The sequence below is a fragment of the Lemur catta genome, chromosome 16, assembly GCF_020740605.2.
Source record: "Lemur catta isolate mLemCat1 chromosome 16, mLemCat1.pri, whole genome shotgun sequence".
NCBI lineage: Eukaryota > Metazoa > Chordata > Mammalia > Primates > Lemuridae > Lemur > Lemur catta.
The window spans coordinates 36,145,917-36,171,368 of NC_059143.1; the positions used below are offsets into that span (position 1 = coordinate 36,145,917).

Sequence of the window (25,452 nt, forward strand, 5' to 3'; positions counted from 1 at the left end):
GGCAGAGGCTGTTGACTGCTCCCCAGTGATCCATTTCTCCTTTCCTTCTACACTAACAGAATTTTTTAGCTGGGCTCATGGCTGCAGTGAATAAAGACTAAAATTCTTAGCTTCCACTGCTGCTAAGTATGGGCCCATGATTAAATTCTGACCTACCAGATCTAAGCTCCCCAGGCAGCTTCTTGGAACCTTCCCCAAGAGTCCCCCAGGGCCTCGTCTCATCTTTTATTTTTCTGTCTCCTCCTTTATGATATGGCTTGAACTCAGAAGCTGACTGGGACCATAAGAAGGAAGATCAGACTCTAGGGATAGTGGAGATAAGCTAAAAGGAGTTTGAGTCTCTGAGGACTTTGTGATAGGCAGAATTCCCCCCACCCAAAGATGTCCATACCCTGATGCCTAGAACTTGTGAATATGTGTAATTAAGATTGTAGACCTTAAAACAGAGAGATTATCCTAGATTATCCGGATAATGCACAATCTAATCACATCAGTCCTTATAAGTAGAGAACTTTATCTGGCTGGAGTCCAAGACATGCAACAGAAGGAGTCGTCAGAGGAATTCTAAGCATGCGAAGAAGCATTTGATATGCCATTGGGCTCTGAGATGTATGGACCCACATGGAAGGACCAGACAGAGGTTTCCAGAACCTAAAAGCAGCCCCTAGCTGAGTGCCAGTAAGGCAAGAAGGACCTACAGTCCTACAATCGCAAAGAACTGGATTCTGCCAAGAACTTAAATGAGCCTGGAGGCAGGTTCTTCCCAGAGCCCCTGCCCCAATAAGAGCCCAGCAGGCCTACAACATGGTTTCAATCTTGTGAAACCTAGAGCAGAAAAACCAGCTGAGCCAAGCCAGATTTCTGATCTACAGAACTGGGAGATATAGCCTGGGCAAGAGAGTGAGACTCTGTCTCAAAAAAAAAAAAAAAAGAACTGAGAGATAATAAATGTGTTGATTAAGCAGTTTAGTTCGTAGTAACTTGTTACAGCAGCAAATGGAAACTCATACAGACTTCCTGAAGTCTTCCTCCTCATCAGCCTTAGAAGGACTACGTTGGACTTTTAATTGTAGAGAAATAAAATTCTTTCTTCTATAAGCTACTCACGTTTTAGGTTTTTCTGCTATTCACAGTTGAAACTAAATCTGACTGATACATTTGATGAAATCCTTTCAACACATAACAGTATCATTATCAATAGCTAAAGAATAACAGGCTAAAGTGAAATACTATTTGAAGTTGTGAAGTTTTTAAAATAGATGTAGCAGTAATAGATTTTAATAAGGTCTATTTTCACTTTTTCAGTAGCAACAAAGACACTGTGTGATATTTCAGACTTAATAACATTTATTCTATGGACCAGTTTTAAGAAAATCTTTTTTAAAATGGCATAAGATTATACTGCAACCAGTGTCTGGACCAGTCAGGGTTGGTCATTATTTATGGGATACAGTAAGGACACAATCAACACACATCACCAAAACAGGTACAAATGGTATAGTAGGAAAGGAAAGTATAATTTCAAACACTATGTCACTGTAAAAGAAAAAAAAAACTTATTGCTTGAAAAAAATGCCTAAAATTTTTCAATTATCACACAATATTCACTCCAGTTCATGAGTATAAAAACATAATACTATAAAATCTTCACACTATCCATTTCTCTTCATAAGGAATCAAAGACTTCTGCAAACAAAATTTTTTTAACTAATTCAATCTTCATTTTAACATGAGACATTTAATTTCTAGATATATACGGAAAATAAAATTTGTATAAAACACCATGATTCATTTAGTTATAACTTTTTTTTTTATTCTGGAATGTTTTATTCACATTCTAGGTGTCACTTTGGACAACCTAAACATAAAACCTTCTTTTAAAACCAAGTAGAAAAGACTTCCAGTTCTCCCTTTATGTGAGGATGGTCTGTGAAATGCCTGTTAATATATAAATGAAAAAAATATATAAATAGCCATTCTTAGTAATGTTACTGATATTTCAGAACTATTTCAATTTGATCAAATATATCCTGCTTTAAGAAAACCCAATCTGTAGAAAGCAGAAATTGTTTTTGTAATTGGCAAAACTCAGGAAGAGAAATAGGCAGGGATGAATTCTAAGAGCTGATGAACATAACAATGAGAAATGAAAATAAAGACTTTAAAAAATAATAACACAAATGGGAAAACATGAACTGATTGCCCCAAAAGGCAACTCCATAGGAGCTAGGCATGCGGAACTCCCTGACTCTGAGACAGAAGATAAACACAACATGCACACTAAGTACAGTCAGATTAGTCCAAATAGTTCCCCTCTTTGTTAATGTAACTCAGCAAGGTGAACTGAGGAAGCAGATCTTGAACTTGCTCTCCCCAGAAAGACTCTGAATATGTTTCCCTGCTGCTTAATGAAACTCAAGACACACTTCAGGTTTGGGAGCAGTGCAACTAGCTCCACCTCCTCTGAAAGGAGGAACTCCCCTGCAGCCGCTCATCCAGGCATCCTCATGCTAAATTTTAGCAAGGAAATTATCCATAAGGTCTCCTGTTTGTGACCCCAGGGATCACTGTAGGGGACAGTACCAAAAAGACAAGATACAAACAAATGCTTGTGAAGGGTTTGGGGCTCATGAATGATGAATAGTAATAATCACAGTCAAGTCTGCCTTTTGTTTTTCCCTTGCTCCACATTTGGGGTGAAGGGTTGGCTAACACTTAAACGTACTAAACATCGTTCTGAATGGTTTTCCTATTTTTACTGAATTAATCCTCACAATAACCCCATAAAGCAGAGCCTTTTATTATTCACATTTTATAGATGAGGGACTGTACATATGGAAAGGTTACTTAATTTCCCAAGATCACACAGTTAGCAAGAGGTGGAGGTAGGTCTCACTCCAGTGTTCACACTGCTAACCACAATCACACACTGTCTGGTACGTACGCATAAAGATTTTCTTTCCAGATCTGTATATGTATACACATGCATATAAACAAACAAGCTAAATGCCCAAATATATGGCATTATTAATTTTAACTGGATAAATTCAATGATATTTTGAGGCCATGTTACAGAAATACATCTTTCAACAAAGATGTATTTCTATATATACTATAGAAAATGCCAGTAAAACTCCATATGTGGTATACCCTATTTTTATAAAAATATATTGCACACATATGAATAGAAAATTACCTAGAGTGTTACACACCAAGGCATTAAAGATTACCTGGAAGTGGATATTATAGTTGTCTTCAAGTTCATCTATACTTTTTGTAATAAGCCTAGGTTGCTTGTTTTTTGAGTTGTTTCTGAATAATAACTTACTCTAAAAATACTATTTATATGCCACATATTGTTATAGGTATTTGGGGTACATTAGTGAATAAAACAAAGATCACTGTCCCCTTTGGTGCTTACATGGTAAGGGACAAGAAGAGAAATATCTACAGTGAAAGTCTTGCTTTCCTCCCAACCCAGAACCACTTTTATCAGTTTCTTATGTGTCCTTCCAGAGTTTCTGCACGTAAACAAAGACAAATGCAAACATATATTGTTTTCCCTCCACACTAATCACACACTACACATTTGGTTCCATGTCTTGCTTTTTTCACACAGTAAATCTTGATGAGCCTTCCATCAGTACCTTACTCTCTTACACCTGCACACTGTCTACTGTATCAATGTACAATATTTATTTAAATAGGTCTCTATTAATGGATACTTGAGTTATAAAAAAATTCCCAAAATAAACTTGTACCTTTGTCACTTTGCACAAACGTAGGCATGACTGTTGGGTCAAAGGCTAATGTATTTGGATAAATTATCGCCACACTGTTCTTCACAGGAATTGTACCAATTTACACTCTCTGCCAATAAATTTGGAGGTGGTCTCTTTCTACGTATTCTGGCAATCAGATTTTTCTAATCTGATAGGTGAAAAATGGCATGTCAGTGAAGATTTAATTGCATTTTTCTTATTAGATTGAAAGCACACATTTTAAACTCAATGTAAGGGCTATTTCATACCCTTTTAAGTAACATTTAAAATTGTGAACTTTATGAACGCATCATCTTTAGGCAAACTGGTTACTGCTTCCAGAGTGTCTACAGGCAGCTATGAATCTGGCTTGAATTCAATTAACTATGTACTATTTCTTCACTCTTCAGAAAATGTCCAGAAAGTTAAAGCCAGGATTAGACGATGAGGACAATAACTGTGTTGCATTAGTTCCCACAAGCCTAGCACAGGGCCTGGTGCACCTTAGTGTCCAATAAAATGTTTGATGAAAAAAAATCAGCACCAAAGAGATGTTTTCCTTAGAAGTTATAGTGCAACAGCACCACCAAGGGGAGCTTTAGTTAAAGCATCCCCCTATCAAATTTCCTCCAGCCAGATAGATCCCCAAGCCACTATGAATACAAGGCAGTGTGAATGGTGTATCAATGGCACTTCCAAACAATCTTCAACAAGCTCCAGCCTCCAAATTTAATGTTGCCCCTCAGCCTCTCTTGTATATAACTTCTAGAGCTGCCATTGACACGGAGGTAACATCCAGCTAGTTATACTGCCAAAGGATAACACAGACCTACATTTTCTCAAACCAAAGATAATATCTGGTCAATCACCACCACTCGGTGGCCCGTAAGTGCAGCTGCATGAGCATGCAGAGTACAGGAACTCTGTGCACCTGCTCCTCTCCCATTCTGGCTATAAGTAAAAACACCTCTTCTAGAAAGTGGGCATTTGCTGCTCAACAAAAGAAACTGAATGCAGGCAAGAGGAGAGAACATTTATGTGAAATGTGAATTAAGCAAAGAAAAGAAAAATGCAAAGAATAGCATTTGAATGGATTCACCTTAATTTTCTATTTTGAACAGAAATTTAGATGTTTATCTTAAGCCCAGGGTTTAAGAATGAAAGTCGTCATTCATTTTCCCAGCGACACTGGTTTGTGATTTATATTGTTAACACATAATTCAATGGCCTTATGGCGGTCTTGTGGCAGCTAGTATCCAAAGATGGCCACAAAGGAACCACGCTTCCCAGCATTTATGCCTTTCCCTGGTCCTCTCCTCTTAAATCTGGACAGGTTCTGTGACCTGCTTTTGACCAATAAAATGTGGGAGAAGTGATGTTCTGGGATAGCTGAGCTAGGTCATGAATCTTACAGTTTCTGCCACTCTTGGGATGTTCTCTCTTGGAAAGCTGACTGCATTGCTGTGAGAAGGCCACGCTTCGTGGCAAGGTCACAAGAAGAACTGAGGTGTTCCAGTCAATGCCTCCACAGGCCTCCCAGCTGACAGCTAGCATCCATTGCCAGCCAGGAGATGGGGTCACACTGGACATCCAACACATTGGCTATCTGACTGCAAACACGTATAAGGCCTCAAGTGAGTAACACTCAATTGAACAATCAACCCACAGCATTGTGAGAGATCATTACAAATTGTTGTCTTAAGCCACTACATTCTGGGATGGTTTGTTACACACCCATTGATAACTGGAACAAATTTATTTTATAGCCACACCCAGGTAAGATGAGCAATGAACTAAAAAAAAATTTAGTACAGTAACATTGCCATCTTATGGCTTTTTAAGATAGAGACCCTGAGCTCTTACAGAGAACAAACATGATTTATATATTCTGTATACCCCCTTCTCTCCCAACCCCTGATGACTATATTCTCAATATTAAACGGAAGCATGAATAATACAAACATACCCAAATATTGATTATTTTGATGGAAGGAAGGAGTATAATTAATTCAGAAATAGTAGATATTTAAAAATATATACAGTGAACTTTGTAATACAGACATGCTCATATTCACCCTACCAACCTCATCCTCTGAAAGAGAGTTAGAGTGGTCGTTCTTATCCTTTATCTCAGGGCCCCTGTAGACTCTTAAAAATTTATTGAGGACCCCAAAGAACTTTTTAATATGTGGGTTATACTGACAGACATTAAAACTAAGAAAAATCTAAAATATGTATTAATTCATTTCAATTTAATAATAAATATATTACATGTTAGCATAAATAATATAGTTAATGAAAACTCTTCAGTCATTTGAAAAACATTGGTTCACTGAGTTATGCAGATCTTTCAAATGTGGATACATTTCATCATACCACCTTTTAAAAATCCACATTTATTAACATCATTGATCTTATAACACTGGTCTTTAAATTACTGGGAAGCTGTCAAACTCGTGATGTCAGGTACAAGTTTTTCAAAACTCTAATTTTTGCTTGAAAGCTCTAATTTTATTATTGGCAACCGACACTGGCAGTTGTTTTCTTTGAAGTAACAGGCTCACTTTATTCCTTTTCAAGAAAATGTCTGCCAAGATTGTCACGTGTTCTTTCATGTAAAAATGGTATTCCATCACTAAAGTGGCTAGTTCAGCTCACAACTCAATCCCACACATACTTTTCCTCAAGATAATCATTGTAGTTCAGTATGGAGTAAAAGTGCTTTACATTAACTTCTAGTTTTATCACACAAAATATTTAAAAGATGTATTCAGGGGTCATGATTCATTATAACTAATCATTTTTACTGTTTCATCAAGGGTATTTAAAAGTGAAAATGTTTTTTTTTTCCCATTGCAAACATGTGGTTGTGGAAAGCCTTAGATCACCTTTAAAGGTCCTTCAAAATCTACAACTTTATGATTTGTTTTTAAACCAAAAATATTCTGGTTTTGTCAAAGCCACTCAGAAACAAGGCTTTAAGGGTTGTGTTAATGATGCTGACATCTGAACTGGAGGGAGGTTCATTATGACACATGTACAAAGCAGAAACTAATGAAGTCATTTAGTTCTTTACTCCTTCTGAGACATATAAATACAATGCATTAGCAATTGAGATAAAACCTAGAGCCCTATCAACTAGCTACCTTAATGAAACAGCGACAGATTTTTTGCAATTGGCCATAGAAATGAATAACTAGGTAGAGACTGTTGGGAGACAATTCTCCACGGGTCTCTCATGTTTCTGCACTCTTAAAAGCAGAGGCATTAATAGGCTTGTGCTCTGGAATACCCTTTCATGGATGCTTGTAGAGTGAAGAGACAGGCCGGGCAGAGTGGCTTACGGCTGTAACCCTAGCCCTCTGGGAGGCCGAGGCGGGTGGATCGCTCAAGGTCAGGAGTTCGAGACCAGCCTGAGCGAGACCCCATCTCTACTAAAAATAGAAATAAAAATTAGCTGGACAACTAAAAATATATATAGAAAAAATTAGCCAGGCATGGTGGCGCATGCCTGTAGTCCCAGCTACTCAGGAGGCTGAGGCAAGAGGATTGCTTAAGCCCAGGAGTTTGAGGTTGCTGTGAGCTAGGCTGACGCCACGGCACTCACTCCAGCCCGGGCAACAAAGTGAGACTTTGCCTCAAAAAAAAAAAAAAAAAAAAGAGTGAAGAGCCTTGGAAGATACAGTGTCTCCCTCTACAGCAGAGGCAGTTATTAAATATATTAAAGATGCCTCCCTCCAAAGCAAAGGTTGGCAGGTTTGCTTGAAGCCTATTAAGTAAAATTCCCAAGCTTAGGGTTCCTCTCCTATAATGCAACCCGCTGCATTTGCAGGTGTCACCTGCCCCTTGTCACATTGCCCTGTGGGCATGGGAAATCACAGATGAAAATGATTCTGCTTCTACTACTGCTGTAATAATTTATAATAAAATAAAAGGACAATAACAAACTGTCCTATGTCTCTCTGACCCAGAAATCTTAAGTCACCTACCAGGATTCACAAAACTGTGACGGGCTAATTTGTTAGCTTGAAAGTAAGGTAAAAAATCTCAGATCCCTCACAGTAGTAGACAGGAATGGAGGTTTAATAATTCACAACTAAGAGGACAAAGTACAAACCAAACCTGTCACCCCCCATACTCAGCTACCTCTACAATTTGATGGTGATATTCCAACAAGCTCCGTGCAAATTATTTTATTTTTTATTTCAGAATATTACGGGGGTACAAATGTTTTGGTTACATGATTTGCTTTTGCGCAGTGAGTCAAAGTTATATGTGTGCCCATCACCAAGATAGTGCATTACACTATTAAGTGTGAATTTACCCGTCCCCTCCCTCCCCCCTCCCACCTGCCTGGTTTCCGCTGAGTTTTACTACTATATGTGCACATGGGTATTGATCAATTAGTTCCAATTTAATAGTGAGTACATGTAGTATTTGTTTTTCCATTCTTGCAATACTTCACTTAGAATGGTCCTCAGTTCCATCCAGGTTGTTACAAAAGGTATTAGTTCACCATTTTTCATGGCTGAGTAGTACTCCATGGTATACATATAACACATTTTATTAATCTACTCATGTGTTGATGGGCACTTGGGTTCATTCCACATCTTTGTGATTGTGAATTGTGTTGCAATAAATATTCGAGTGCATGTGTCTTTTTGATAAAATGATTTTTTTTTTCCTTTGGATAAATACCCAACAGTGTGACTACTAGATCAAATGGTAGGTCTACTTGTAGTTCTTTGGGGTATCTCCATGCTATTTTCCATAGAGGTTGTACTAGTCATGTAAGTTATTTTACCATTTAATTTACCATGTGGCAATTTTGTCCACAAAGGTCTTTACTTATAAGAAACAAAAAATGTGATAAATGTATGAAGTGCTGCTTTAAAGCTGACATTTTGAATGTGCCAGCAGTCTAAACTGAAATTAAACCAATTATGAAGTTTTCACATGTCCCATCAGGTCTGCCAACATACCCTGTTGTACATTACTCGCAAATCCTCTGAATACTTAGAAATTTTCAATTGGAAACTTATAAATTTTCAACTGGGAGCTGTCTAAATGTTCTCAGTGTAACTTCTTAAGAAGGGACTACTGAAAAAGCAAACCATGCCAGATTTCCCTGAAAAATTTAGCTGCCTTCAAAGTACCACTGGCTGTAGGAAGTACAGGAAGCCAGATTTTTAAGGCAAACATTCCTCCTTCCTTTCTTGGCTACTGCTACACCAAGATCAAACAAGGATCAGCACAGACCAAAGGGATGGAGAAACTGGAAACTATTTCCTAGGCATTGGGCAAGAGCAAGTTAATTCTATCTTTTAAAAAATGAAATCATATTCATTTAAGAGATTTGTATTGCAAGCCATTGCTCAGATCTACCAATCTAAAATAAAACACATCATTATAAACTTCTATCTACATAGAGATCTTCATTTTCTTTCTTTAGAAAAATATTTGGGAAATACACACAATTTGATGATCCACTGGGCAGAGAATCAGAATCTAGGAATATTAACAGAGAACAAGAAATTCTTTCTTAGAGATATTATCCAGATTTATTTTTAGATTGAAACTATTTCAAAAATGTTATAATACTATAATAGAGAAAACAGAGATGCAAAAGACTTCATGAACCATTGTTAACTCTTACAACACTCACATGAAGTAGGTATCATATCACCTTTTACAAATGGAAAACAGGTTAAATAACTTACCAAGATTTTGGGAACAGAACTGAACTATTTGTTATAACTTTTAGTATCAGATAATTCCTTCCCTAAAGAAACAATTTCCTGACTACAACGATATCAGATAATGATGTGAGGTTGAAACTGAATTAGAGTTTTAAAAAATAAAACAAACTCTTGATTAACACTTAATTTCTAGATACAACATAAGGCATTAGCCTAAAATAAAAATTTAAGAAATTTCAAATTAAACAGGACTTTGGCAGTGGTAGGCACACAGTAGAAACTCAATAAGTAGTTACTGAATTAAAAATAAAAGTTTCTTACATCTACTATCAAGGATTAGAAGAAAAATATCACCTCTTTTGCATGTTTATTTCCCAGGATTTCCATATACCATGTATTGTAAGACCTGAACACATCCATACCTAACTCAAATAGTCAGTTTAAAAACAACTAAAAAGACCTGATTGTCTTTGCTACTATAACTTTAGGTACTCTATTGCAAAGTAGTTGGGATGTGGGCTGGGGAACAGCAAATGGAATGATAACAAGGGCTTGGCTACTTTAGATTGCAGAGAACCATCTGTTTCAGATAACCCATAGGAGTTTGCGTCCACGGTCCCACGGCAGGTGAATCACTCTTAGAAGGAATATTCTGCCACTCTTGGAGTGAGCATGGGCTTTTGATCTGGACAAACCTGGGACAGCCACTTACCAGCTATGTAGAGCTAACACCCTCAACTATCCAAGCCTCCAGACTTTTACTAGCTTCATATGTAACAAAGGAAAGACAAGTGGTGAGACAGTGATATGAAAGGCATGAATTTATTATTAAATGGACCTTATTTTAAAAATAAGACAGAATTCCTAAAATATCGTAACCACAAAAAAGCCAGATATCATGTTACCATAATATTTATCTGAATATGTGTGTGTGTAATATAAATTCATCCCAACAACAAATAAGCCAATTTGCTTATTAATATTCTTCTAGGTTTTTAGTTCAATGTATTATTTGGTTCAGAAAACAATTAATCCATGAAAACTTAATTCCATGGGAATAGAAGTGAGGAAGCCCAAAGGGACAAGTTAATACTAGAATATTATTAAAAACAAATCGTCTACCTTTCTTTGACTCCACAGGCCTGAAAAGGTCTATATTTACCCAAAATAGAGGAGCTAACCGCAGAGAGTTAAATAACCAACTTGTGTTTTTTAGTCTTCAAAAAATGCTGAGTGACTCAAATATGCATCATCACATGTGCAGAGCAGGAAAAGGTGGCTCACATAAAATGCCATCTTGAGACTACATGAAAGCTGCACAGCCATAAACTTAATTAAAATCTGAAGTGTCTGAGTTCACTGCTGATAGATAACTGTGAGAAAAGGTGAAAGTATAAACCACAGATTTGAGAATTTTCAAACTCTTAAATAATTAGATTTTGCCAAAAATAACTGTATAACTCTTACAAAATAAATTGTTTCAACTAAAAACTTAATCTATGTTTTCTATTAATTTATTCTCAAAAGGTTTGAAAAACCACCTTTTATCTCCAGTGATTATTACTCTGCTTAAGCGACATGACTTGCAACGTCAGGCCAGGCCACTGTTTCATAAGTGCCTACTTGGGAGAAGTCAAGACTCTGAAGTTCAATCTATCCCACCTGCACTTCTGAGAGAAGCCAAGTAATCACAGCCAGATTTCCCAACTTTTTCCTTTTCCGGGCCTTTCTTCTCTGCTCCTGCCCCAGTAACTAGCGCCTGGACCAGAAAACGACAGCGACCTAGCTACGATGAGATGAATAGAGCCAACTGAGTTCTTCCTCTTTATAACCTGAAGAAGCAGGAAATATGCAGTAACTGTGCTGGCAGCAGCTGGGTCCAAAGTCAAAAGGTCTAGGAGCCGAGATGGGGAACCTTGTAATGAGCTAAAGAAACCACGGTAGGTTCGAGATAAAATGAACAGAATAGAGAGGTGGGAAGCTGGTTAAAAAAGAAAGACCTACAGAAAGAAGAGATGATACCAGGAACTGCCTCAACGCTTTTCTAGTTCCAGACCACACGTATCCAGATTCAGGAATGTAGCTGTGAAAAAAGCAGGCAACTGTAATGATTCAGGAAGGCTGGAGCAGCAGGTATATGTCAAATAGCAGGACAGGGCCCAGACTATGTGCTCTAAGATGAGGTTCCTCAGCCTTGACGCTGTTGACATTTTGGGGTAGATAATTCTTTGCTGTGGGTGCTGCCCTGTGCGTTGTAGGATGTTTAGCAACATCTCTGGTCTACCCACTAGATGTCAAAAGCAACCTCCTCCCCAGTGTGGCAACCAAAAGACAAACAAACAAAAAACTCCAGATATTGTTAAAATTCAGGGGCTAGTGGGGGAGGCACAAAATCACCCTAGTAGGGAGCGCAGGTTGGATTTTTAACCTGCTGGCAATGGGAAGCCATTATTGATTGTAAGCAAAGGAGGCAGTAAGATCAGATTTGTTTTTCAAATGGATGCAGCGGTGTGGAGGGGTGAAAAGGGAGGCAAAAAGACCATGCAGACTACTGACACAGTTGGGATGAAGATGATGAACAAGTGAACCAAGACAGCAAGGACAGAGACAGAAAAGACGGCATGAATGCAAGTTACAGTGGCAGAGTTATGCACAACTTCAGGGCCCAATAAGACAGAATTAGAGGGGGCGGGAGAAACGTTACAGAACTGGTTGGCAATTTAGGTGACAGTGGTGAGGCCCATTACCTAGGATACGGAACTTAAAAGAAAAAGCAAGTTTGAAAATGAGTTCATTTTAAACATAATCAAATTTGCAGTAAGGGTGGGATATTCAGGTAGTGAACCTAGTAGAGCTGGTGCTCAGCTAACTAACATATGTACAGTACAATGTGCCAAGCCCAATACAAATATTAACTCACTTAATCTTCACCTTAATCCTCTGAGAAAGCAACTACTGCCACGTCCACCTTACAGATGGGGAAACTGCTGATGGAGAAATTAAATGAGGTCTCCAAGATTCCACAGCTAGTGGTTTCGTAGTTGAGATCCCAAACCCTGGCAGTCTCGCTCCAGAATCTGTGCCCTGACCCTCAACACTGTACTGCCTGTCAGTCCAGTGAGAGAGAAAGAGAAAGATCTAGATTATGAATTTAGATTTTGGTGGTTTTCAGTATACAAATGACAGTAGGTGAAGTCATAGGCATACATGTGATCTCCCAGGGAAAACGTGTAAAGACAAAAGAAAAAAACGAGACAGAATGAGATACTAAAGAAAACTATCTGTTAAGCTAAGGGGGAAGGAGAACCAGAGGAAAGAGCCAGCAGAGGGATGCAAAAGGCTGTGAGAGAAAATCTTAAGGTCAAGAAATAAATAATAGCTTCGTAACCCACAGCAATCCCTTGCATATAATCTGCTATTTATAAGTGTTTTTAAATTGAATTAATAACCTCATAATCCCAAATAATGAACATATCAAATATCCATGCTTATAGTACATTCAAAAGACTTTATAACGTTGAGCAAAACTCAAATCATATCTGTGATTTTTCTGAGACACTAAGAGTTTGTAGGAGATACACTGTCATTAAATGTGAAAGTAGCCTAGGTACCGTAAGAAACCAATCCTTACATTTATGTTCAGCTAAGAAGGTTTTTAAAAGTTTTACTCAAATCCCATCACAGCAATGTAACATGTGACTCTGTTTTGCATTTTGTTGAAAATCACATGAAATATTGGCTCTTCTGAGTTCTGCAACAGACAGATATAAAATTGTGTAGTGTCTTCCTAAAAGAGGATTTAGGAAACATGTATGTGAAAACTGATTACTTCTCACTCGAAGGAGTTACTAGAGCATCTGGCGAATCCCGAGCTGTACTACTATAATAACCCTTCCGGGTGTCTAAACAGTTTTTGTTATGCATTCCTTATCATACTTTACAATTCTACACTCTCAATACAAACATTTAGTAGAAAATGAGTTCCCTCAAAATACAAAAAGGCTAGCCCCATTTCTAATTCAAGACAGTGTTTTCGCAGGAAATAAATCGTGATTTCCAGGCCAAAACTGAAAGCATTTTCTAAACTTTAACGTGCATACAAATCATTTGGGAATCTTGTTAAAAAGGAGGCTCTGATCCAGTGGATTTGAAGTTGGGCCTACATTCTGTATTTTTAACAAGCTCCCTCCTGGATGACATGATGTTCTTTCTGGTCCATGCTGGCTACTCAAATGTGGTCTTAGGCAAGAAGCATTAGCAGCACTTGGGAACCTGTTAGAACTGTACTTCCCTCAGTATGACAAACTGAACAGAGTAATATCATCTGCTGCCCTTAGAAATTTACCTTAAATTCTTTTCTTTAAAATCCACTTATGCTCAGGAGGCTGAGGCAGAAGGACTGTTTGAGCCTACGAGTTTGAGACCAGACTGAGCAACACACTGAGACCCCATCTCAAAAAAAATCCACTTATAACTCATTCATTCACATTTTCTTTTTTGTTGTTATTGAAGATTAGATCTTCTTTTCTCTCTATTCCTTCCATGATTCTAAACTGTGAGTCTAACACTTAAGCCCCTCCACAGTAAGACCCCAGCTGGTTCTTTCAGCCTTTTCACCTGGATTCCCTATACAGGTCCACGACATGCCAATTAAATGGGACTGGTTATTTTCTACATATAAAACATCCTCTCTTACCACCCCTCCCTTCATGTTTTGCTTTGGTTTGTCATAGTTGATGCTTTAGGAAAAGCTAGTCTCCACTGCCATCTGTCTCTGGTCACCTTGCCTAATCTCTCAATAAGATGTGATCTCACCATTCTGGGAACCAACGACTCTCCCCTACCACAGGGATTTTCTTTCATTATAATATTTACCACATTCTGCTGTATATAGGATCCTTGTATTTTATCCTTGCTACTCAATTATAAGCTACTTGAAGGCAGGAAATCTTTATTATTTATTTTGATATTCCTTGCATTGCTTAACATAGTTCTTCACTCGAGTAATGCTAAATAAAAATCTATTAAATATTACAATGAAATAAAGCACTATTCATTATTGATGATAAACTTAGTCTAAATATACCCACATCACAAATCTAAATTGTTTCTTATTTCGTCAAACATGATTAGTTTGTTCTCTATGTTTGTCACCACACATAAAAAATTAAGCACAGTGCTTTATTTGTATTTTTCCCCAACTCTCACATCTGGAAAATTTTTACTTTGTTTAATGCATTTTATCAGAACTTAAATTCTGAGCCAGTTATTTTCATACTGAACAGGTCAAATGTTCATTGATCAATTGAGGAAAATCTTGTAATGAAATCTTCATGAAACCATTGTAAAACTCTACATAAACAGAAAAACAGACTAGAAAGCAGCACAGAAATCTGTCATGCTGAAATAAAGCACAGTGACAAAAGTTAACTTTTGGAAACTAAAGGCTCTTCAGAATACCTAGGAGAGTACAAGGTACGAGAGAACTGCTATGTTTATTTTAAATCACGAAATTCGTGTTAGTCCAAAGTCAGCCAACCGAACAATCTTTCAAGTACAAACCCAAAATACAATCCAATAGAATGTATTAAGACCAGACATAAATTAAATTGTGAGTCAATGCAAAATATCCTCTACTAAATTCTGAAGATAAACAAACAGATAAAGACCATAAGTTAATTTTAAATAACTGTTAACAATGAGTCCAGGTCAATAAACATCTAACCAATGGACAGAATATGAGATCAGAGCTTAAAAGTGATAGAAAGTTGTGATCATCTATGACTGGAAAACAAAAATTAATGATCAAAACTACACTGCCCTAAAAGCAAGACTTAAAGGAGACAATATGAGTTCACTGACTTATATAACAAATTTTCTACTCAAGAGCTGTTTGGACAATATTGAGCACCCTACCAGAAGGAAAAAAAAAGTATCCCTATATGTTAAAGATCTCTGCAAATGATATTCATTCACGATTGGTTAATTAGCTTCCCTACCCTTAAAGACCATGCCTTTGGCAAATGTTGGGGAAGAGGCAATGGTTTCTGGCAGACAGAATAATGGCTCCCCCTAAAATGTCCACATTCTAACCCTATGAACTTGGGAATATGTTACCTTGCATGGCAAAAGGAACTTTGCAATATAATTCTGACCTTAAGATGAGATTATCCTGGATTATTCCGGTAGGGCCAAAGAAATCACAAGGGTCCTCAGAATGGAAGGAGGGGACCACAAGAGAAGGTCAGCATGATGAGATGTGAGGACTCAACAACCTACTGTTGCTGGCTTTGGAAACGGAGGAAGAGGCCATGAGCCAAGGAACACAGGCAGCCTCTGACAGCTAGCAAAGGCAAGGAAACAGCTTTTCCTTTACAGCCTCCAGAAAGAAATGCAGCCCCACTGACATCTTGATGTTGCCTAGTGAGACCCATGTTGGACATACAGGTAAGGTAACCAATCTATGTTGTCTTCAGCCACTATTGTGTGGTCATTTGTTATGGCAGCAATAGGAAACTAATATAAGGGTAAACTGCTAAGAAAATAATTCTCTAAAACAAATAGATAAATCCTTAAAAGTGTAATGTGATGCTCTATAAAATGCTCAAATATATTAAGATTTAGTTTGCATTATTAAAAAATATACTTGCTGCTCTGTAAAACGCTAACAACACAACACTTAAAACTACATTTTGTAAAAAAGATTAAAAGGAAATACAATTAACTTTGATCAAAAAATTGGGTTAGAAAACAGAACAGAATGAGATATGTTTAACCAAACAAGGTGATGAAAATTAAGTAGGAAAATTTGATATTCCTCATGGATAACATCTAAAAAGGAACAACCACAGTGTCCTTCTTAACAGGTCAGCCAAAAGGCAAAAATCAGTGTTTCTTTTCAAGTTCCCATTTACCTGATGATCCTCTGGGCAGCATACTGATGGAGCGAGCGGAACTGTGCCGACATGTTTGCCAACGCTGCCAAACAGTTGGTGTGAAGATACTTGTCCTGTCAGAAGACAAGTTTCAAACATACATCAAGTTTTCTCTGTATTTTAAGCAAGGCTGACTAGAAGCAAATGTAAACTCAACTGTCATTCATTTTAACAAGTTCAGGCCCACAATCCCTTTTCTCTAATTCCCAAATCCACAAAGCACTGAAAATTCAAGGTTGTTTTTTTTTTTTTACAACTTGTTTGGAAGCAACACAAAAAAATTATGATGTTACTGATGGTCTCTGTTATTCCCACCATGGTGTATATTAGAATATCTTGTGCTACAGAAATATTCACATTTAATTACAGTATGCCGCTTTGGACCCTAATTTATGCATAATATAGCATATAAACTATAATTATCTTTCTAAAATTCAAAGAATTCTCCATTCTAAAACACATCTGGCTCCTAGAGTTTCAGATAAAAAATACAGACATATATCTATATTAGCCCTACAGAAGGAAATAACTGAAAACAATTCAGTAAACTTGATTGTTTCTCTTAGCTATGAATTCTGTACATTGCTTCTCTTTGACAATAACATTTCTACTGACCAGAATTGAAATTTCTTCCCAGGTACTGTGAATAGAATCCAGTAGAATTTTTTCCTACTCTTTAAAGTATTCTCTCCCTTCTACTTTTCTTTCTCATTTGAATTCATATTTTCCTTTGCTTATATCTTGTTATACTTGGTTGTTTGCTGCTTTTAAAAGGCAAATCGGTGTTATCAGTCCAGCAAAGATATACAATAGCTTTTATCTAAATGTGCCGCATTGCTTGTTTTCTATTTCATATAAAATAATTCTGATCATACAATCCATTAAATATCAAGAACAGATATTCCATTTCACTACGACCATGAAATATAGTGATTATCTGCTCATCTGTGTTTTTCCACTGTACTTCATCAGGATTTTAGCACTGTAAATGGGGATTGCTTTAAACTCCAGTCTTAATTGTACTGTATGCAGAAAGACAGAAAAATAGCTATGAAATACTTACTCTCGTCCTTGTCATGTTGTACTGAATAGTTCTGATTACGACCAGTATCAGGAGACTCCCCAGGGAAATTTCAGTTAAAACTCGTTCTGAATACCAAGTAATATTTTTTAATATCTGTAATGGGGAAGAAAAGTTTAAGTAAAATGATTGCTTTAATGAAAAAGGAATTACTCCATGTCCACAATTTTTGATAAGCCATGGCTTTGCTCTGAAGATCAGTTAAGAAGTCCAGAGAGAGGCTAAGAGCGTGAATGAGCCCGAATCTTCCAGAAGAGACGTGCCAGTGTTCTGCTATGGCTATGCAGAGCAGGCAGCGCTGCTGCACACCCGAACTGTTTTCCAAATCAAGCTGAGACATTTTCACAGTAAATCTGTAACATGGGTATCAGAGAGAGAGAGAGACAGAGAGAGAGAAAGAAAGGAGAGGGAGAGAAAGACAGACACAAAAACTGGGTAGCACAGCAGCCAAATTAGAGTGCCACAAAGGAGGAGGTAAAATGCAAAAACAAAACAAAACAAAACAAAATAAAACAAAAATCCTAACAAAACCCAAACCAGAACTAACGAGTTCAGCTGAACACTAAAACTCCCTAATGTTTCCTTCCATTAAAGTTAGTCCTGATGTCCTTTCTCCTTGACTCCAGGAGAGTTGAGGTGCCATATTCTCCTCTATGCACAAAAAAGGAAGAGACTTCTAGGCTAATTCTTTTTTTCTTGGGGGGGGGGAGTGGATACAAGTGATTTATTTGGAAGATAACCCAGGAAGCAGGAATAAGGGCGTGGGGACAGTAAGACAGGGAAGGAGGAAAAGCCTCTGCAAAAGTGTGCCATCAAGGTCACTACCATGAACAAAGGGGACTCAAGTCCAATGAGACCTCTGGGAACCATCCTGAGTGCCTCACAAAATTGTCTACCAAAGGACCACAGGCTGGAGCACTTATCCACTGGCTTCTGACCCCCCTGGATGAGGGCTGTTCTCTGAAGCATCTTCCTTGTACTCTGCTGCACTTGCCTGGGATCCTAACAGACTCCTAGGCCTTCAGAGAAGACCCGGAGGTGAAGGCAGAAAGGAGAGGTGCCCTTTTCAGGTAAGAAGCTATCAAGAGGAGTCTGAGCTTCTATGGAATGTTCACCATAGCTGCTGCTGAAATCAGAAGTAGGTCAAGAGGATGTGATCGGGACACCAAAAGCATCTGGAATGCCTGGCTTCTCCGTTCCCTGACCTCCTCTTTTCCAATGATTCTGTCTTCCAGCCTACCTCACCTACTCTCTCCCTTGATCAGAACTTAGCCCTTGTCATTACCAACAACTGTCACTAGTAACAGCCTAAGCTTGACTTCACCCTCCAACTACTGCCTCCTATCTTTCCAGCTGGGTCCCTCTTATTGGGACTCCAACAATTCTTAGACCCTCACCTGGACATACAGTGCTTCTATCTCACCATCTTTTCACTGTTCTTCACCCTCCTGATCCAGCTTAAATCCAATGGTCAATCATCATACCCATTCCCCCGCTTATATGCTCAACTCCCTCTATCATTCTCCCTCAGCAGAACCCCAACCTTGGTTACATCCTTTTCCACACCTATTCAGTGCCTGCACCTGAGGCTGAACATGCTTTAGAATCAAACAGGTCCTGCCACTTACAAGCTGTGAAACCTTGGGCACATTACTCAACCCTGCTGAATCTTAGTTTCCTTAGCTATGCCGAGTGGTCTCAACTAAAATTCCAGACAACTAGTCTCAAGTAGGCACTTAGGCCTGCCCAGGAATCATGCATTTCCTTAGTCCCTTCACTGTCCCACCATCATAGATAACAATTTCCTATCTTCTCCTTTTCTCCTCTCTTTATAAACCTCACAACATCCTGACTATCAGCTGATGACCCGGCTTCCAACTTCCATCACGGAGACACAGCACTCGGAAGAGAATCTTCACTTCCAAGAGCCCATCTACTGGCTTGTGTCCATCCCACCGCCAGGTGTGACTGTCCATGGTCCGAGCCAAGGTAAACCTCTCCCTCTTTGTGCCCGAAGTGCCATCCTCTGTCCTTATCAAGAACATGGTTCTGGCAGATTTTCCACCTTCTATTTCCTGCATCACTGCTTTTTTCCTTCTCAACGATGGCATGTCCATCAGCCACCTCTCACTCCTCTTTTTTTCAGATGTGAAGTTTAAATGTCTCCATGAGGAGGGATTAAATTCCAGCATCGAATGTATTAATCTATGTAAAGTCCATAAAACTGTGCCAGAAATACAGAAAGCATTATATGTGTTAGCTCTTATTATGACATTTATTGAGTGCTTACACGTATAATACATTATACTACATTATCATTTACATATATTATATTTAATCCTTACAATAACTCTGTGATGTAGATGCTATTTTTATCCTAATTTAACAGTTGAAGAAATTAAAGCTTAGCAGGGTCGAGTAATGCACCCAATGTCTCCCAGCTGGTAGGAGACAGGATCTGTTTGGATCTGTCCTGTTCTAAAGCACATACTCTCAAGCACTGTGCAAGGGATTCTTAGCCATTAGTGCACAGAGAAATCACCAGCGATGCTTGGGAAAAAGGCAGATTTGGGACCTAACTCCTGCCCTATGGAATCAGAATCCTTAGAGGGCAGAGGCTGGAAATCTGTTTTTTTTAAAATACTCACCCCAGGTTATTTTGATGTGAGTGATCAACTATGTTTGAGAAACTCCTTTATATATCCTTTACTATATATACAGAAAACACATGAGAAGAATAAAGCAAACTGTTAACAGTGGATATTTTAGGAGAAAGAAGCAGTAAGGAAAATTAAATTTGTGATTTGAAAGACCAGATTGAGAAGTTCTCTACAGAAGCTATAGAGAAAAGTGGATACCTAATATCCACTTAAGAGTTCCAGAAAGAACAGACTAGAAGAAAAACAGAAATATTTGTCATGTGAGAAAATTTCTGAGAGGAAAAAAATTTCAACATTTCAAGCAGAAATACTGAAAAACAATCAAAACATTCTGGTAAGATTTATTAATTCACTGTATATGAGAAAATTCTATTGGCTTCCAGACAGAAGAAACATGTTACCACCAAAGGAAAGAGAAGCAGACTCACATTAGAGTTCTCTTCTTGAACACTATACATATGAAGGAAAATAAAACACTGTCTACAGATTTTTGAGGATTAGATTATGATTCTAGAATTCTACACCTAGAGAAACTACCACACAAGTATGTGGAAAAATAAAAGACTTAGGTACCCAAAACACAGCATGAACCATCCACGCACCATTTCTGGGGAAAAAACCACCACCACACATGTAAGCATGTAGCACCCCTCCTCAGCAACGTAATAAATCCAGAAGAATTCCAGAGAAGGAGAATATAGACTACAGACAACAACAACACACACAGGGCTAATCTATGAAATCAGAAAAATATAAGTAAGTCCAAATAATACGGCTGCACCTTCGTTCTTCTAAGACACCAATAAAATAGATATTTCTCTGGCACGTCTGACAAAAAAAATTCCAGACAATATTAGAAATTAGAAGGAGGTACAGAAACAGATAAGAATAAAAAAGTAAAGGAATACCATGTTGAATTTCTTATCCCTACATTTGAAAGTGAGAACATACACAGGTGCCTTCCCTTCACAGATGTTTACTAAGCTCAGCTCTCTGGCAGGCCCCAGGCCACCCAGCAGCCCCACTACAAATAATCCCACCCTGACCTGTCCTGCAGTGTCCACTCAGGCTGGCATATAGCAAACACCCACTACATGGTGGTTGAGTATTGCTTGTGAAATAAAAAGAAAAAAATGTACAATTAATCAAGTAGAAGAGATAACCTACATGTAAAATAATAGTAGCTGAAAAAATTCAAAGCAATGATTTTTGCCAGCTGAATTTTTATAATAGGTGAAGTGTTCAACCCTTCTGATGTATTCTATTCTGTAAGGCAGTAGTTCTCAATATGTGATCCTGGGACAAACAGAGGTCCCTGAGACATTTCTGGAGAATTCTCAAAGTCAAAACTATTTTCATGATAATACTAAGACATTATTTTCTACTCTCATTCTCTTATAAGTGGAGCTTTCCACAAGCTACGTGTCTTGATAGAATAACAAGTTGAATACAGAGGCAGACATGAGAATCTACTTGTCTTCTGTTAAGGCAATTCATTTGCAAAAATGTAAAAAAGTGCCACTCTTCTCACTAAATTGTTTGTGGAAAATACTAATTTTCATAAAAAATGTTATCGATGCTAACATGTAATGAATGGGGTTTTTATTATTACAATTATTATTATTTTATGTTGACTTACTTTCTAATGTGCCAAATGTGAAGAACTATAACCCACATAAAACAGTTCTTCGGTGTCCTCAATAATTTTTAAGCGTAAAGACCAAAAAGTTTGAGAATCACTGCTGTAAGTCTGCAAGAGAAGACTAACTGAGGATACTCATCAGGCAACTTTACCAGTGAAGGAGTCTCTGTTTTTTAAAAGGACACACACTTGAATATATTGTTTCTCCTCTCTTGGCTCCTTTACTTAGAAATAAATTATCCCAAGCCATCTTTATTTGGAATGGAGGTCATTAGTTCTTAATGTCTGCTTGTATAATGTCAATTGTACAACTGGATGGAGAAAGTGTTTTGAATAAAAGTAGTCATTTAACATTCAACAAATAGTTGAATCCAGGGGAACACGCACAGTGTGCAGGAAGGAAAGCTCATGACTTATCCTTCCATCTGAGAAAGATAACAGTATCTATATCTGAAAAATCAAGAAATAACAATACAAGCATGTTATTAAACACTGACAGAGCTGAAAGCATTTGTCTTTGGAAAGTAGGAATCAGGAATAGGGTGGACACAGGTCTGCTATTTTTCATTAAAACCTCATACTTCTATGTAAGTTTTTAAGCTATATGCATGTATTACTCTGACACAAAGAAAATGCCAAAGAAAAAGATAAAACCAGTTTGGGAATGAAACTCTCCAACAGAACCAAAATTTAAAGAGTTAAATTATGGGAAGCTCTTTAAAAAATATATATAACACAATTTTTAAATCTTCTCCCTTTTGTTCCCTATTCCTTCTCTCATCCTGTATGCAAGGAGCAAAGCTGCTTGACAACGTATGCTGCATTAAAAAGTGGAAATGAAATGTTGAAGAAAAATGAACTCAGCAGCAGCAGAAACATTTGCATCAATTACTGAGGAACCATTCTGAGAATTTGTAATAGTGACTAATTGTCAGGGGGGGAAAAAAGCACCACTTCATAAATCTGAAGAAAGACATACCATTTCTAATCCAGGTTCTCAAAGAAACATCTACTAGGACAAAAAAAAAAAAAAGACAGAAGAAATGCTAAGACTGTAGTAAATCTTATGGAGGGACATGTCTATTCTGTAACTCTAACTCTAATCCAAGTAACAGCAGCTTACCACTTCATGAATGGATCTATTGAAGCCATCATCCTCTGTAAGGATCAACAGTATTATAAGGGCCATATACACATGGTGTGAATTTCTTTCTTCAACATGATACAGAATCTCAAGAATTGGTAAAACCTAGGGAATAAAAATCATAATTTACTATTTCAATACTTTAAATCCAAATGTTTTAAACTTGTATACTATTATACCTTTTGTTTTAATATCATAGTTATATTTTTTCTATAAAAAAACATATAAACCCACTTTTGATTTAATGAGCTTTCCATATGTATAGCTAAGATACCAGTACAGAAAATCATCACTAGCTCTGTGAAGGTCTCTGAAGGTCTAACCAACCAACATAAAGGTGGGTTTTGCAGATACCATTTAGGCTCATGGTTTGTTTTGAAATTTTTAAAAAGTCACATCACTTTCCTCCAACTTAACCAAAAAAGGAGGAGCAAATAGCTGCTCACTGTATAGATATACCACATTTCATTTATCCATTTTTTTGTTGATGGGCATTTATACTGTTTCCATATTTTGGCTATTATAAACAATGCTGCTATAAATATTCATGTGCAAGTCTTTCTGCAGACATGTTTTCATTTACCGTAGGTATATACCTAGCAGTAGAATTGCTGGGTCATATGGTAACTATTTAATTGTTTCAGGAACTGTCAGATTTTTCCAAAGCAGTTGCACCATTTTACAATCCTACCAACAGTGTATGAGAGATCAGATTTCTCCACATCTCACCAATACCTATTATCTAACTTTTTGATTATAGCCATCATAGTGAGTATGAAGCGGTATCTCATTGCAGTTTTGATTTGCATTTACCTGATGACTAATGATGTCATTTTTTTTATGTGTTTATTATTAGCTATTTATATAACTTTCTTGGAGAAATGTTTATTCGGAGCTTTCACCCATTTTTTAAGTGGGTTGTCCTTTTATTATTGAGTTACTACAGTTCTTTATTCTAGATGCAGTCCTTATCAGATAAATGATTTGCAAATATTTTCTCCCATTCCGTGGGGCTGTCTTTTCACTTTCTTCATGGTGGCCTTAGAAGCACAAAATCTTTTTATTTTGATGAAGTGCAATTTATGTTTTATTCTTTTGTTGCTCATGCCTTTGTTGTTATATCTAAGAATCATTTGCCAAATCCAAGGTTGTGAAGATTTACTCCCATGTCTTCTTCTAAGTGTTTTACAGTTTTAGTTCTTTTTAGGTCTTTGATCCACTTTGAATTGATTTTGTATATCGAGTGAAGTAAAGTCCCGACTTTATTCTTTTACAAGTGGCTATACAGTTACACCAGCATCATGTATTAAAAAGACTATTCTTTCCACATTGGTCTTGGCACCCTAGCTAACAATCAGTTGACCATAGGTATGTGGGTTTATACTGGGACCCTCAATTCAATTCCATTAATCTATTATGCCTATCCTTGTGCCAGTACCAACTGTATTGATAACTGTTGCTTTGTAGTAAGTTTTGAAATCAGAAAATGTAAGTCTACCTACATTGTTCTTTATTAGGATTGCTTTGGCTACTCTGGGTCCCTTGCAACTCCATATGAATTTTAGAACCACCTTGTTGATTTCTATAAAGAAATTAGCTGGGATTCTGATTGGTATTGTGTTAAATGTACAGGTCAGTTTGGAGAGTATTGTATTATTAACAATGTTAAGTGTTGTGAGCAATGAACATGGTATGTTTTTCCATTTCTTTCAACAATGTTTTAATAGTTTTCGGAGTATAAAGAACTCCCCTTTACCCTTGTGGGTACGGTTGCTTACATTAAGAGGGCCCCTTCCCATAATGATTGATCAAAGAAGTCGGCACACAATCCATGAAGAGAATACTGGAGCCTTTCGTGAAATTTTATGGATGAATAAATGTACAATTATTCTTCTTTTTAGGCTCAGGAGTTATAAGGTGGACATATGCCCAGAGCTGCTGGTAGCCATCTCTTTCCATTTGGAGAGTGTGTGCCTGAGAATAAGGCCAAAGCTGTGGAAGCAGAGACATGGGATGGAGAAACTGAGCGTGGACAACATCGTTTAGACCCTAGAAGCAGCCATGAGTGAAGCCAAAAAAATTGCAAGTTTTTAATTTGTGCATATACATTCCTTTTTGCTTAAGCTAGGCATAAGTGGGTTTGTTACTTTCCACTAAGAGAATTATGACTATTTCAAATGTTTATCTACTTTTCTTGGGAAACACTTTGCTTGTGATAATAAAATAATAAAAATCATGTCCGTAACTGGCTTTCCTAAAAAGAATGCCCTTTTAAATCCTGTTCTTAACAGTCGGGTTACTTGGATTCTCCCCTAGACACTATTCACAAACACAAAAAGCAATTTAGGAGGCCTTGTATTGTTATTCTAATAGATGCCAATTAAAAATGCATCACAAGAAGTTATACTAGATTAATAAATAGTCTTGAGTTAAAACAAGTCAAACAGCAGTGAGTCAGACCATCAACACATGACCCTGAATAGAGGCAGGTTTGCCTCCAGCCTTACAGGGACTTACACACAATAAGGTA

The 25,452-nt window shown here is 37.4% G+C and overlaps 1 protein-coding gene across 2 annotated transcripts in view; it reads right to left on the reverse strand.

Moving 5' to 3' along the window:
• The window catches only part of DYM (dymeclin), a 273,454-nt gene that overhangs the window by 147,732 nt on the left and 100,270 nt on the right, over positions 1-25,452 (reverse strand). For both annotated transcript variants that reach the window (XM_045528017.1, XM_045528018.1), the window contains exons 11-13: positions 22,902-23,027; positions 17,459-17,572; positions 16,375-16,469 (exon numbers count right to left, since the gene is read on the reverse strand). In XM_045528017.1, the coding sequence (XP_045383973.1) occupies positions 16,375-16,469; positions 17,459-17,572; positions 22,902-23,027 (335 nt within the window). The remainder of the gene's footprint in view (positions 1-16,374; positions 16,470-17,458; positions 17,573-22,901; positions 23,028-25,452) is intronic.